The sequence below is a fragment of the Branchiostoma lanceolatum genome, chromosome 13, assembly GCF_035083965.1.
Source record: "Branchiostoma lanceolatum isolate klBraLanc5 chromosome 13, klBraLanc5.hap2, whole genome shotgun sequence".
Classification (NCBI taxonomy): domain Eukaryota; kingdom Metazoa; phylum Chordata; class Leptocardii; order Amphioxiformes; family Branchiostomatidae; genus Branchiostoma; species Branchiostoma lanceolatum.
This window is the reverse complement of record NC_089734.1, coordinates 14,150,828-14,166,446: the sequence shown is the minus strand read 5'-3', so window position 1 is coordinate 14,166,446 and position 15,619 is coordinate 14,150,828. Positions and strand designations below refer to the sequence as shown.

At 40.6% G+C, this 15,619-nt stretch overlaps 2 protein-coding genes and 1 long non-coding RNA gene across 3 annotated transcripts; all 3 read right to left on the bottom strand.

Moving 5' to 3' along the window:
• Window positions 1-502: 502 nt before the first annotated feature.
• LOC136447053 (von Willebrand factor C and EGF domain-containing protein-like) lies at window positions 503-8,174 on the bottom strand. Its single transcript, XM_066445733.1, has 11 exons — window positions 8,019-8,174; window positions 7,195-7,401; window positions 6,182-6,346; window positions 5,183-5,364; window positions 4,411-4,509; window positions 3,883-3,937; window positions 3,555-3,583; window positions 2,832-2,936; window positions 2,204-2,255; window positions 1,768-1,854; window positions 503-997 (listed from the first exon to the last, which is right to left on the bottom strand). The coding sequence occupies exons 1-11, from the start codon at window positions 8,056-8,058 to the stop codon at window positions 747-749; spliced, it is 1,272 nt and encodes a 423-aa protein (XP_066301830.1). The 5' UTR covers window positions 8,059-8,174; the 3' UTR covers window positions 503-746.
• A 211-nt stretch (window positions 8,175-8,385) lies between these two features.
• LOC136447678 (proteoglycan 4-like) lies at window positions 8,386-13,206 on the bottom strand. The gene is made up of 8 exons (XM_066446720.1): window positions 13,072-13,206; window positions 12,366-12,503; window positions 11,891-11,950; window positions 11,319-11,459; window positions 10,248-10,787; window positions 9,693-9,839; window positions 8,977-9,279; window positions 8,386-8,573 (listed from the first exon to the last, which is right to left on the bottom strand). The coding sequence occupies exons 1-8, from the start codon at window positions 13,172-13,174 to the stop codon at window positions 8,386-8,388; spliced, it is 1,620 nt and encodes a 539-aa protein (XP_066302817.1). The 5' UTR covers window positions 13,175-13,206.
• An 867-nt stretch (window positions 13,207-14,073) lies between these two features.
• LOC136447064 (uncharacterized) lies at window positions 14,074-15,382 on the bottom strand. Its single transcript, XR_010757690.1, has 3 exons — window positions 15,290-15,382; window positions 14,423-14,637; window positions 14,074-14,188 (listed from the first exon to the last, which is right to left on the bottom strand). It is a non-coding gene; the product is annotated as an uncharacterized lncRNA (long non-coding RNA).
• Window positions 15,383-15,619: the final 237 nt, after the last annotated feature.

Sequence of the window (15,619 nt, the reverse complement as noted above, 5' to 3'; positions counted from 1 at the left end):
AAAGGAACTCATTATGATAGGCTTGGAAATGTTTGTACTGGATTCAAAGTCTGAAGTTTGACCGCTGTGACAATTATACATTGATCTTGGTGTACTTTTTTCTGTTTGTAAAGCTTTTGATGACTATTCAATTTAAAAGAAAGCACATTCAACTTCCTGAACATCCTCGTCTGTTTCTTGACAAAGTCTCAGGGGTGTAGCCGATATCTTAGTACTGCAATTGATTTGAAATATTGTTATGTGGATTGTACCTCGATAACTCAAGATGCGGAGATATGGATAGATCTGTATGATATTTGGTCTGTGGCAAAACAAACGGCAAATGCGATTTAGGGCATAAATTTGTGACATATATTGTGAGATTAAAAGATGATATTATGGCAAATTATGAATTATTGGTGATTGGGTTTAATTTCACAGTACTAACTAGTTATCCATCACAATGATTACTTTACGCAAACAAAAGTTTGTATGACACAAGGAAAGACACATGACAGAAATGTTTGATTATTTCTCACATTTTATTCCTCTACAAGCTTACGTCAGAAAGAACAGCTCAGCCAAATCACCTCACCGTTAAGGGTTATCAATCAAGTTCAAAGTAATCATCAGAAAATGAAGAAAAAGAAAACGCACACTCTTTAATACATTAGCATCGTAACATCTACATTCTATAACATCGCAAATCTCAGTCCGGCAACTCGCAAGGTCGAATTCCATGAAATCCAATCAGTAATCTCAACAACTTATTTCCCAATGAAGCTGTTAGCGGTGGTGTAGGTGGACGCAGAGAACGGGTCGTAATCGCATCCTTCGCATCCGCAGGCTTCGATGACGTAGTAGGGCTGCTCGATGACGGTGTTGTCTGCGCATGACAGCTGGGCGACCTCGCGGCGGAGACGGGTAGGCTTGCAGCAGGTGCAGTCCATGTCCAGGTAGGGCGGCTCCAGCATGATGCGAGCGGTGGAGCTACAGCGGCCGGAGCAGGTGGACATACCTAGTACAGGAAAAAAGGAAAAGTCATGACCACGGGTTTTGATTTTATTATCTCCATGAAAATGGAGATATAGTTGTGTGTGTGTGTGTGTGTGTGTGTGTGTGTGTGTGTGTGTCTGTGTGTGTTTGTGTTTCCGGACGATCTTAGTCAGCATATCTCAAGAACCTCGAGCTCTGGATAGATTATGATCATGATATTTGGCATGTTGGTAGATGTTGGGAAGACGAAAGTCAAGGTCGATTTTGGGCCCCTGGTATGTTGTTGAGTAAGAATCGCATAAGAGAAGACCTTCACCTCCTCAACCTACTCAGTGTCAAATCAAAATACAGAGGCATGTTGCGGGCTGCCATCATACCTTTGCATCAACGTGTATGTGCAAGCACGTCTAATCGTTGCGTGACGTTGAACTACAGACGATAAACCGGGTAGTGAGTGGGTGTGAATGTAAGAAACAGAACAAAGTCCTGGCTACATTTTAAAGTCTCATCAACCCAGCATCTAGGTTGAGATGTTTGCAGTTTTTTTTTTCCTTTTCCATAAGTCATGAATATACGACAGAAGGTTTTGTCGTGTACACTTGAGTATGGCAATCTTTTTCATTAGATTTTAAGCTTTAAACGACACTTGCATAATGCTGAAGGGCTACATTTTAACATCATACTGATTTACTAATATGGGATACGGACACATTGTTGTACAGACACTAAATGTAAGCATGTTACATCAAAGTGTGGTTATACCAGTTGACTTGATTTAATACAGATACGTACGGATGGGAGTGGTGGAGACACACTCGCCCAGCTCCAGGGTGGTGTTGGAGTAAGTGGGCTTGCAGCTGCCTTGTGGTGGGTGGGGCTCTGTAAGAGACATCACATAATCAGCTAATACTCAACAAATGGGAGAAAACTTTGTAATTACAGTAACAAAAATGATAATTTATCAGATTGATTTGCAATAAAAATGATGTCGATTTGAAAAAATGAATAAAAGTTTTATCCAAATTAGAACCACCGTAGTATTTACATGTCATATCACATCAAATATCGATATTTGATTATACTGCTGTGGGGGTCATTGACACATTTTACATATACCGCATAGAAATATTTAAAACACACTGTAGTTCCATTGAAACACACTTAGTCTACATTTTTTTTATAAAAAGAGGACTTAATTACACTGTCACTTTAAATATAATATACTTACCACAGACAGGGCAGCATTGGCCATCAGTGTATTTCATTGTTCCATAGCTCTCCTAAAAATAACAATCAATGAATTCATGAATAAGGGCTTTTCTACATTGCTCATACCACTTCTTCATACATGTACTACATTGTACATGTGTGGATGAAGGTTAGACATCCAAGATAATGAAATACACAACGTAACCAGTTACGCGGGGGTGTCCCTGTGGTATAGTGGCCTGCGCCTTTGTCTCTCACCACATCTGGTTCCAATTACTTGGATCAGAAGGACTGGGGTTCAAGCCCCGGGTAGGACATCTTTGGACAGGAGGCGCATTGAGTCATACCAAAGACTTTATAAAAATGGTACATACTTGTGAAACAGTATGGAAGTTAAACACACTCCACTGCCAGTGGACTAGCCCCCTGCTACAGTGATTGCACAACAGTGTGGCCCAGGGCTATGAAACGGATGGGCACCGCCCTATACATCAATAATGGTGTGGGAGGATTTTAACTAACTTTAACTAACCAGTTACACAAGAAATTGGTTTCAGGTAGCAACCACTACCCTTCGTCAGCGACTCAACGAGATTTCTTCCTATTGGCCTATCTAAAATTAGTGAACAAGTAATCTTGTTACTCACATCGCACTCTATGTCACATTGCTGCATCATGTTGTCACAGACAACCCCACCGTCCTGGGTACAGGTACAACTCATACAGGTGTCAGGCACCCAGGTCTCTTCATACTGTAAGGTACAATACATAAGACATGTAATACAATATCATCAAGCATAACGGAATCAGGACTATCCATATGCAGTTGGGGGAAATATCAGGTGTCAGGCATACATGTCTCATCATACTGTAGGTACAACTTGATAAAGTAAAATTACTAAAAAGACTCCAACAAACTTATCAAGAAGAGTATGGGTTCTTAGCTGAAAATGAGAGGTATACTGAACAAGCATTATGCCTCGAGTTTGACCTGCTTTACCTTTACCTCAAAATAAGCAAGTTCATTTTGAAATCATCTCCCTTTAATTTTGATCAACAGCACTTAGTAGAATGGACATTTCTTCCCTTCCCGTCACTCGAATGCCATCTCAAGAAAAAGTCTGGATCACTCCTAACAGTTGGCAGCTCGAAAAATTGGACACTTTATACCTACGTTGTATTTCCGGGCATAAAACAATTATCACCTGATGCCTGTATTTACCATCTGAAAGCAGCCAAATCAAAACTGAAAAACACTTTCTTTAAAGGAAAAACATCTTAAGATGGGAATATGTTTGCTAGTTAAGTACCTCCCTACCAGAAAATGTTGGACAAAGATATAGCGAAGAAATCATACAAGATATACTTACATCATAGTACTTGCCCTTGTATTCACATTCTGAAAAGACAGAACAGAAGTGTTGATGATGTTAATTATACGTTGATGAAGGCTAGACATCCAGAAATTTCACTGTTTCAAAATTTTATCCAGCTGTTTGAGTAACTGTCATTTGGCAAATGTTTACAATAGCTATATCTATATGACAGTTACTGTTATCACAAATCCAATATCTTTTCCATAAACAATCATGGAAAGTAGCTGTTACTGAAAATAGGTCAAACTTCAGTTATTGTAATCTGGATGTGCATGTAGATATCAAGGACATGAGGCCACAAAATATTGCATACAGTACTTACTGTTTGGAACACAGCGACAGCATTCATCCTCATCACTGTCAACAAGCATGTAGCCCTGAAACAATGAACAACAACTTTAGACAAGGGGCAGTAATCAATAGGCTAGCTCGAGTAATATAACCCTATAATATATCAAGTGATACTAATTATAAGTCATTCATCAAAAGGGTTATCGGAATATAACAGTGTGCCCTTGCATCCACTCCACTGTGCTCTTTGAGATATTTGTTCATGACATCTGTCCATGGTTCTGATTTGCAAGCTGTTCTGCCAACATCACAGACCTTTATATGATAGGTATTAGAATAGAAGTACATTGTAATTCATCAAAAGAGTTGTCGGAGTATAACAGTATGCCCTTGCTTCCATCCACTGTACTCTTTGTGTTATTTGTTGATGACATCTGTCCATGGTACTGATTTGCAAGCTGTTCTGCAAACGTTACAGACCTTTATATGATAGGTATTAGAATAGAAGTGCATTGTAATGGGAGTATTGAAATGTTCAGTGATTGACTGTTGACTGTACCTCCTGACAGCTGTCAATATTGCAGCTGACGTGACAGTCCTTTGTTCCATTCAGACATCGGCACACAGTGCAGCTACCCTCGGTCCACACATTGTTAGGCTGTGAAAAACATAAAAGAAAAACATGAAAAGATCATACAAGGATACTTGAATTTAGAAAAGACCTATAATAGCAGTTAAGCCAGATACGTTTGCTTTCAATTCGCAAATTATTGATTATGTCGATTTAGTTGGTTTCAATTTTTTTAAATGTCGATTATTGACCTAATGGAATATTTAGTCTTAGCTAGTAAGACGCCAAATTTACCTCCATGTCTACTACTTAACAGATCAATTAACAAATAGAAACAGAATTGGGTTAAAGCATTTTACACTCAAAAGTTTTTCTAAAAAAGACAGAAATAGTGTATACTAAAAACCTTAACTGTAATAATCATTATAGCACGAACATGTATCAATTTTATTGCACAACAATTGTAAAAGGTACAAAGTATGGCATCTATAACTACAGTTCTATAAGGCTAATCTACCTGAAACAAGAGTGTATAGTATGTGATCATGAGCTTTTACGATCATTGGAAGAATTTCTAACATCTAGACATTCTTTGATATATTTTCCTATATAGACAATGCATGGGCTGTTACATATCAATATGTACTTAAATTTGCTATTCAAGTCCATTGAGATAAATTCTGGTATATAAGATGACAGCCTTGTTTAGCAGATCACGTCAACTTTTTATTGAGCGGTTATCACAATTGGACATCCTTACCAGAGGAACATTGTAGTCCATGCCTCCGTACACACAGTCACAGTTCTCCTGGAGGATACAGTAGGTGCTGTTCCTGCGACCTTCAGCACAGGAGCAGGCAGCACAGAGGTCAGCGCTGTAGGTGCTGGGGCAGTCCAGGCTGCCATCACAGGTCCTGGTACAGGTACAGTCAGCAGCACACACTAGGACAGGAGACCATAACATGTTACATGTAGGTACAGAACCACACATTTGACTGTTATTGTCTGTAAGGACATGTTGGTTTGATTATAATATATGGATGACATCCTCTGGGAACCCCAAAACTGATGCGAGTGTGCGAATAAAAGAAACGTTTAAAAAAAAAACTTGAATTCACTATGAAATCTACGTGGTCAGGAAGAAATGACAAAACACACAGAGCATGGTACTAGTATACCAAATGATAAGTAGCTGCTTTGCACGGTCTACAGTATGTTAGAAAACTTTTTTTATTTTAGGAAATGGACAAAAATTGATGCCCTCGCGATTGTCATCCATATAATCAAATCAGCATGGCCTAAGTTGAAAAGAATTTACATTTGCAAGAAGTTTCCGTCTTGTGACAGTAACTGGCTTCCTTTTTCCACCCTACCCCAGTATTTGATTGTAAATCTTTAGGCAACAAAGCATGCCTCCCTCCCTCCCTGTCTCACATAAGAATTACTCTTAAATACAAGTGAAAAATCAACTAGAAATGGCATGTGGAAATGGTAAGGCTGTTTATTACTTGGATTTCAGGTAGTATGATCCACAAGATAAGTTACTCAAGCAACTGGATTGATCTGTAAACAGTCAGATGTTTCAATCAGCATATGTTTTGTCAGTGACTGAACCAAAACTTGGAGTTCATGTGATAGCCAGCTATTTATCAAAACCTCTGAATTATTACGCTATACGTAGACCACCGTATGTTTTGATAATACATTGTACAAAGCATCAACGGCCAAAACAATAGAAAAACATAAAGCCTGGACATACCTGGTAGTGTTGTGTATGTCTCTGCAGTGGTGGTGGCCATTGTAGTCTGATCAAACACAGGCCCAGTGGTGTAAACTGAAGGCTCATATGTGGTGTACAGGGATGGCTTTTCTGTACTGATCTCAGGTGAGGTGGTCATCTTCTTTGGTGCCAATGTGGTAGATGCTAGAAAGAAAAGAAATTAAGGTTCACTATAGATTTCTCTCTCAATCTTGTAGAGCATGGAAAGTACTATTTTACAGTTCATGGCCAAACAGACAAGACAACTTAGTTCTAAGCCTCTTCATCAAATACATGTAATTCTATGAACTTAACTGTGACAGATAACATTTATGCAATATACATGGTACATGACTTGTATACTTGTACCAGTGGACTAGACCCTCTGCTGCAGTGCTTGCACAACTGTGTGCCCAAGAGCAATAGAAATGCAGATGGGCACCACCCCACAGCCCAAAAAGGTGGGAAGGATGTAAACTTTTAGCTGATATACTGGTTACCAGCCACTGCCTGTGACGTACATTGTATGTGCCTTGTACCCATTGACCTACTATAGATACAGAGTACCACAACCTACCAATGCAGTCATCATCTCGTTTTGAATATCAAATGAATACAGCTGCTTTCTGGACACACACATGCCATACTCCTTGACAAAGCCAATGGCACAGTTACAGTCTAAATCACACAGCACAACCCTTGCAACAGTGATGTGTAATGCTGACCTAATAATTTTGATGCTGCTTTGTGTAGCATTGATGCCGACTGCCATGGTAATTTCAAAGTAATTACAGCTGTCCAAGATACCGCTATCATTCCCTAAACTGTCAACTCAGCAAAGCCTTGAAAAAATGTCATAATGCTGCAAGGTGGCACCAATGATAGAAATACCATACAAGTAAAGCATCAATGCAGCACTAATCAAGTGCACACCAATTTTGCAAGGGGAAATTTGCCATGTCACAGCATATGGCAGTTTACTTGTTGTTAAAGACTGACAGATTCAGACTCACCAGTGCAGTCATCGGCTGGTTTCTGGACACACATGCCAAACTCCCTGGTGAAGCCGGCGGCACAGTTACAGCCTGCCTCACACCTCTCGGCCTGGCACCCCTCCCCACACGTCTGCACACAGTGGCAGGACGCGGCACACACACCGGGGGTGGTGAAGGTCTCAGGGCTCAGGGTGGTCACTGGGAGGGCTGTGGTCTCGGGAGTGACTGGTGTGAAGAATCATAGAAAGGTATATGGATTATGAAGGGATGTCCCTGTGGATCAACTGATAGCAGCCTTATAGTTGAGCTCCTGGTTCCAATTAGTTGGTAACTTGGAGCGACCCCGGTTTAATCCTAGGACAGGCATCTAGGTTGGGGCTGCACCCATATTCAGAAGGGACGTAACACGAGGGTCCCGGGTTTGAGGAGGTGTCTCAAGCATGTTAAACAGGAAGTGCTAGCAACCCCTCACTGTAGCAATCCTGCTACAGAAAGAGCAAGGAGATTTGCTGCCCTACGTATACCACTAGGCACTACAAGGGTCTGAACGAATATGGATCATGAAGTGTCACAAACATGCAAATGTGGTGATAAGAAAGGCCTGCACCCCAGAGGCATTGTAAAAAATTACACGACATATATACACACAAATTATTTGATTTCAACCAATCTGAGTATTACGGGTTGAACAAAATGGTGAAGAAAGGATTCCTTTCAATGTCGCTACAACTTATGATGCAGTTTTCAAATAGGCCAGAGAATGCTTACTGGTTGATCTAATTAACTGACAAATTTTACACAAAATAAAGAAATTCAATTCAATTCAATTTACTCAAACCAACCTTCACAGTCTTGAGGCAGCTGTACACAGATGCCTCCCATCCTGAGATAGCCATCCTGACAGTAGCACTGAGATCCACACAGCTCTGCCTCACAGTCGGAGTCACAGGACTTCTCACAGTGACAGGATGTAGCACACACTGGAATATAACATTACAACATGGTGTTAGAACAGAACACATCCTGACATAGCCATTTTCAAAAGCAGGGTACCAACTGAAACATCATACTTCATTGATAGGGAAAGATATATGTTGTATCCTTTCAAGAGTCCTCTGCACTCTGTTTAGTAATACCTAACTGCGTATTTTGTACAATGAACACCAGAAATAAATCAGGCGCTGTGCCTGAGGTGTCATCAAAAATTAGCTAATTACATGTACCTATGGGGATTTCTGTTGTTTCAGCCCTTGCTGTTGTCTCTGCCTCTGCCTTGGTGGTCAGTTCTGAGGGTTTCTCAGGGCTGGTAGTGAATTCTGCAGGTCCAATAGTAGTTTCAGAGCTCGGTTTGCCAGTCGTTTCTTCCCAGGTCTTCTTGGTGGTGGCTTCTGCAGAACCTATTAGGCAGCAATGATAAACTTTGTATACTATCTGGAAACTACCAATCAATCAATCAATTACTCAATCAACTTGAGACTAGAAACTAGAAAATGACAGCAATAGTCACAATGTATGGGCAACTACGTGTACATGCACATACTATAATATATACAAGAATAATGAAAATACGTATACAGTAAATATTTGTAAAATAATGGAATGGGTGGTGAAATTAAAGTTCACTTCAAACAACCATTAAGTGATACAGAACATATAATGTTTGTGGTACACACTAAGACTAGAAATCACAAAGTAAAAACCACCATAAATATTTCCCAATTTACTGACCACCTGATTATCACAACTGTTATACATGTACATGATATAGTTGCTTCAGCTTTGAACTACAAGACTCTGTACCTGTTGTCTTCTCCATAGCCATCTTGGTTGTGAACTCTCCGCTTGCAGTAGTTGTTCCGTAAGGCTTGGCAGTGGTTTCAGCACTTGGCTCACCCGTTGTGTGCACACCCTCTGCCTCTGTTGTCACTTCGCTCGGCAGTCCTGTCGTAACCTTCCGCCACTCCGCTGTGGTTGGTTCTTCCTCCGGCGACGCTGTTGTGAATGACATCAGGGTGGATGCGATAGTCTCAAACAGGCTTGCGGTTGTGGCTTCTGTTTCAGTTTCAGCCTCGGGTGTGGCTGTTGTGAGGCCAAGAGGCTTGCCTGTAGTGCAATAATGGCTGTTATTAGAAAATGGCAGACATATACATTATTGAAGAAGTCTGAAATACATCATTTGCTAATTTGCACTAGAATACAATCATTACAACGTTAAAACAACTATCAGTAAATTTAGAAATATTGTATGGTTACATTATATTACAGACTGTTTTGAAATATGAATAAGTCCAATTTAATCTAAAACAATCTTATACAGTAATGATTATTGTTATCTTAACCTTCTCCCTGCTGCCTAACTCTGTAACCAATAGGGAATTGGGTGTCAAACGGCTACTTCAGTGTGCTAAAGGTAAATGTGCCTGAGATATATTATAAAACAAGTATAAGAGTGTTGTTCATTGGATATAAAACTGTGTGCAGGTGTCTGATAGCAGCATATTGTTTGAGATACTTGCCTGTGGTGCGTTGGTGGTAGGGATGGGTTGTCTCCTCCTCTGGGATGGCAGTGGTTGTTTCAGGAGCAGCTGGCTCAGTACTGGCCTCTTCTGGTTTCTTGGTGGTCGCATGACCCACAGTGGCCTTTGTGGTTGTTTCTGGGGCACCTGGCATGATCAGAAATTGATATCAGGTCACACAAACTTGGTTCTATGGATAACAAACCCACAAGTTCAATTCAAGAGTGAAAAAATAGTTCAGCTGCCTCTGTGATAGGATGCGTTGATGAAGGTTAGACATCCTGGTTATAAGATACACAAGGTAACAGCCACTCATGACAGTTACATGTAGTAACTGCATAGATGTTGTAAAATCTAAAATTTCAAAATCTATCCAGTTGCTTGAATGAGTAACTGTTACCTTGCATATCTGTGACAGAATATTTTAAGACATTTATTTCCTATTTAACTCATTTTTGACGATTTCACGACAATGAAAATTCTATTTTTCCAGTAAGTGGCTATAACATTTTGTTTAACCAGGAGCAAGCTAGCAGACAATAATGGATTATCAACCTGTGAATGCTGGTTCTGTCTCAGAAGTTGGCTTCTTGGTGGTTGCTATGGGTTCTGCTGTCTCCATTGGTTGTTTGGTGGTTGCCGAGGGTGCATCTGTCTCAGCAGCTGGCTTCTTGGTTGTTGCTATGGGTTCTGCAGTCTCCATGGGCTGTTTTGTGGTTGCCAAGGGTGCTTCTGTCACAGCAGTTGGTTTCTTAGTTGTTGCTATGGGTTCTGCAGTCTCCATTGGTTGTTTGGTGGTTGCCAAGGGTGCCTCTGTCTCAGCAGTTGGCTTCTTGGTTGTTGTCATGGGTTCTGCAGTCTCCATTGGTTGTTTGGTGGTTGCCGAGGGTGCTTCAGTCTCTGCAGTTGGTTTCTTGGTTGTTGCTATGGGTTCTGCTGTCTCCATGGGTTGTTTGGTGGTTGCCGAGGGTGCTTCTGTCTCAACAGTTGGCTTCTTGGTTGTTGTCATGGGTTCTGCTGTCTCCATAGGTTGTTTGGTGGTTGCCAAGGGTGCTTCTGTCTCAGCAGTTGGCTTCTTGGTTGTTGCTATGGGTTCTGCTGTCTCTGTGGGTTGTTTGGTGGTTGCCGAGGGTGCTTCTGTCTCAGACGTTGGCTTCTTGGTTGTTGTTGTGGGTTCTGCAGTAATCAAGAAGACAGAATAAATGCAAACAACTTCAACGTAAACATCTTTGATTCCTCTTCAGGGTTTCACATTGATTTTATAATGTAGCACAACATCAGAAAACTACAAAACAAACATGATATCCTTCATTTGGTAGTGCAAAACAACTGTTGAAGATACTAGGCAGTGAGACATGTTATTCAACAAAATAGGCATTCATGTTTGGTGTGTCATGCTGATATGGAGAGTAATTATTTGCTAATCAGCACTAAAATATGGGGTGAAGCTGTCCTGACCATACCCCTTGGCTAGAATATACCCAGGTACATTCTGCTACATGAAAAACACTCACAGTGCAATGGCTCAAACATAGAAAATTCCTGATGCAACTTGCATTGTGCAATTACTGGTATTTTACCAATGATACAATTCAGATTTGACAATAAAGATATCATGACACATACCAGGACAGTCGGTTGGGTACTGTATACAGACACCATCCTCCCTGCCATAGCCTGGCTTACACTCGCAGACTTCTGAGCAGACAGCTGACGGCACACAGCCCTTGTTACACCCAGCCTGGCAGTGGCAGGCACGCTCACAGACTGGAACAGGAAAAACAAGTTAAAAACTTTGTATGGAAAAGTCATATCATATATTGTATCCTGCCTTATCATTGTTAAGGTAAGGTGCTGTTTAACACAACTTGAATCAAATGTTGTCACCTGTAAACTTAGAGTGCATTTAATTAAACAGTATGTACATTTATGACTTTGTATAACCATATACTTGACTGTATATCTCATTTTGTGTCATATCTATATCTTAATAGACCACTGGAAAAATAGCTTCTATACATGATTGAATGAGGCTACTTGTGGATCTCAATAAAGTTAGAACTCAGCCAGTTAACAACAGTCTATATATCTGTTAATAAGCGTTCATTGGTCCCTTTCTACTTTTGAATAATTTGCAGACTCTGTCTTTTCTATCAAAGGAAAAAAAGACAACACATAAAATTCTAGACTGTACTCACATGCAATAGTTGTTGGCATGGCTGCTGTTGTCTTAGCTGACGGTGCTGATGTGGTGACAACTGAAAGAAATAAACACCTGTTACAGGAACCCTTTCCTTCTCATACAGAGGACAAAATACTGTTAAGCCTACTGTCCTTTCCATTTTCTGGCACTGTTTCTTTATTTGATTTGCATATTTGATATAAAAGGCCTCATTGTGTAAGGCTGGATTGTTGCTGCATTGATGCTGGATTAGTATTGCATTTTCATCATTGATGCCCCCTCAGTCCACCATCAATATAGCACTATGACATTTATTCAAGGCTTTTCTGAGTAGACAGTTTAGGGAGTGGTAGTGGTATACTTTTGACAGCCATAATTACTCTGAAATTACCCTGGGAGTTGGCACCAATGTTACCACTATAGCAGCATTAAGATTTATGAGAATTAGGGCAGCAGCACACATCACTTTTGCAAGGGAAAAGACCACTTACCACATCCAGTGGGCTGGGCAATGCAGGCTCCATCCAACAGTGTGTATCCATCCTTACAGCTGCAGCCATTATCACATGCCTCCACAGGTGCGCAGGTGTGTCCACAGTTGGCCTCACAGTGACACGTCAAGCTACAGACTGCAAGGTGTTAAGACAAGATATCAAAATTCAGCATCAAAAAATTCCAATATCCAAATGATGCTTTTTTCCAAAAATCAAATCTTGTTTCTCCACAGAAAAAAATCATTGAGTTTTGTCAATGTTTAGAACTATCCTGTTCACAAACTATAAAAGCAGGCAATGAAAACAATAACTTCCTTAGTGGAGCAAAAAAAAGCATTGGCATATTCTTATGCATTTCCCGTGTGTATGGATACCCCTAGACTGTGCTGTTTGTAAATGTAGCAGTCTTGGGGGGACCCGTTTTTTAAGAAATGAAACACCAATTTTAACAAAAGGCCAGTATGGTAGTCATACATGTAGTACAGTGGAAACTTGCATGTACCAGAAAACCAGAACAGTTTCAATTGAAATCATGGCTCCCCAAGGGCACAACATCGGTGGCGGAAGGGGATTTGACCCCGTGACTGCTGGGTTCTGGGCCGAACACCCTGCCAGTACACCACACGAATCCACAAGAACCTATCATTCAGAGGGCCAATAGCGGTGTGATTCAATGATGGCTGACATCTATTTATGAACCAACCTTCTGGTTTGGCTGTAGTTCCAGGCTTGCCGGTGGAGAACGCTGCTGTTGTGTGTGGCAGGACAGTGAAGTAAGACTCAGTTGGTGACACAGTGCTGGGCATCACAGTAGTGGTGATGGAAATACACTGGCAACAGATGTTATCTGCCTGGAGAAGAGTTTCTCCTCGCTGGAAGAACAGATAATAAGCAGATTGATTAGGATCCTACAAGTAAAGCATTTATGAGTGTCAACAAAGGGGCATTTTAATTTTAATTTGGTTTCATTTGGTTTGTAAAGATAAGTAAAATTGGGTATCATTCAATGGAACAAACGCATTGATAGACTCTAAAGTACTGACATCAGTAAATGAACAATTAGTTAGAAGATTGATTTGCTAAGCACTTTATCTGTATCAAATTCTGTAATTCAATGATGTAATCCAAAAACATTATGTTGACAACATGTACATCTCTTTGCCTAGCTTCTGATTGTGTGGCCTGAATATCTATGGTCCTCATGTGAACAGGACTTAGTTAGGATATCATTCTTTAAGGAAAGGAAGATGGAAGAAAAACTGTCTAGTAGAACCATATGTAAGCAATTGACAAAACAATTATTGTATCATGGCTCTATCATATTTTTTCAGCATACAATAGAAGTACATTCTGTAGCAGCCAACCATAAGCCAGCTAATGTAGCCATTTGGCACCAAATTTGAATTGGTTATGAGGTTAGACAGCAGGAAGAAAGTGGTGTGTAATGCTGGATTGATGCTGCATTGATGCTGGACTGGTATGGCATTTTTAGCATTGATGCCTGACTGCACCTCAGTCCAGCACAAATACAGCACTATGACATTTGTTCAAGGCTTTACTGAGTGGCAGCGTTATCTTGGACAGCCATATTCTGAAATTACCATGGCAGTTGGCACCAATGCTACACTACAGCAGCATTTTGAGCATTCAAGGGCTGCATTACTCCTCCCTTTTGGATTGAGGGTAATGATTTGAGCATACTGTACCTGGTTGCAGTCCTCCTCAGTCAGTCTACACTGGTTGTACACACACTGTTCCTGTGACGTCTCCTCCTCACAGTTACACAGGACACACTCTCCCTTCCAGTACGACTGCCCAGGCTACAGGAGAGAAGCGTTTATCATTTAAATTTTGAATATAATTATAGTTTTTGAGTGAAAGTATGTTTGGCCACTTTATACAACCATAAGCTGTATCAGATGACTGTGATAGTAAATGAATCTACTGCATGAACCAAACTCAGAATCATTCAGCAAAGCTTTTAAGATACACAATGTCACATAGTTTCATCACTTGTCTTTCCACATAAAACTCCAAAGAAAAGGAAGACACACCTCATACGACACTCCCTGGTATTCACAGGTCCTTGTCTCACATTCTTCATACACCAGACAGAGACTGGTCCCCGCCCTGTCGTCCCTGACAGATCCCTCAGGACAGTAGTACTGCGCACACGCTGGGTCGGACTGGCAATGCTCAGGCAGTTCAGTAGGCAGGAGGAGCTGGTAGTCTGTACAACTGATCTCACACAGACAGGCCGGTGGGCTCACTGTAATCATACACAAGATTGATACCGTAAAATGCATTTAAGTCCGTGTGGTTTTTATTTCATGTTAAGGCGACAATTGAGTGTTGGCGGTGGTTTTAAGTTCTCGACAGCGCTACAGTCACATACTTCAGCTACAGTATTGGATGAAAATTTTCACGGTGGTTTACGTCGCGGTGAAATGGTCGCTGCGAAAACCGCGAACATAAAACCACCGCAAACATTTGTGCATTTACAGTATTAGCATAACAGTCATGATCATGGTGATGGACAATCATTCTTTTCAATATTGTCTTTCATGAAAGTTAGAGTTTTCATTAACAGAGACAGTTTCTGAAACCGTTATACATGTTCCACTAGTAAATATTGCAAACACACAAATTTAGGAAGATCCATCAACGTTTCCGTCACTTTTTTTTTGCCTACATACAAACACACAAACATGCAAAGTCCGCTGCAGTACTGTTGGAAAACACCAGGTAAACGATTTTCAAACTTGACCTTCCTTTGCACAACCGCTACACACCTTCCAAAAATCATGAAGATCCATCAAATGTTTCTTGAATTATGCTCTTGACTTACATACAGCCCCCCCCCCCCCACAGCTGGCGTAACCGAAATAATCTTCTCGGCAAAGATAAGCATGAAAATGTACCATGCAGTGTGGTGGTGCTAGGAGCAGTAGTGGTGGTCTGTACGTATGGTGAGGTTGTGGGCTGGAGAGAAGCAGTTGTCTCGGCAACCGTAGCAACAGGTGTAGTTGCTGTTGGAAAGGTCACAAGAAATAAGTTTCAAAATGCACCTGAACTTTTAAAAGTTTACAGCATGTCTTTATCAAGTACACAAAGCTTTGGGTTCACACGCATTTCATATCTAAGAGAAATCTTGATTATTCCAGTCTAAGATTGAATCAAAACTGAAATAAAAAAAAATACTCAAAATCCAGGAATGCTGTCATCAATATGATCTAAAAGATAAAGTTGTT

Excerpts from the sequence above, each read along its gene's own strand:
- LOC136447053 (XM_066445733.1), bottom strand. The coding sequence starts at position 8,058 with ATGGGAGGCATCTGTGTACAGCTGCCTCAAGACTGTGAAG. Across the intron at positions 2,937-3,554 it reads ACAAGGGCAAGTACTATGAT|TATGAAGAGACCTGGGTGCC; the intron begins GTAAGTATATCT and ends TGTACCTTACAG. Across the intron at positions 1,855-2,203 it reads CCAATGCTGCCCTGTCTGTG|AGCCCCACCCACCACAAGGC; the intron begins GTAAGTATATTA and ends TGTCTCTTACAG.
- LOC136447678 (XM_066446720.1), bottom strand. The coding sequence starts at position 13,174 with ATGCCCAGCACTGTGTCACCAACTGAGTCTTACTTCACTGTCCTGCCA. Across the intron at positions 11,951-12,365 it reads TGCCCAGCCCACTGGATGTG|TTGTCACCACATCAGCACCG; the intron begins GTAAGTGGTCTT and ends TATTTCTTTCAG. Across the intron at positions 8,574-8,976 it reads GGCTATGGAGAAGACAACAG|GTTCTGCAGAAGCCACCACC; the intron begins GTACAGAGTCTT and ends GCTGCCTAATAG.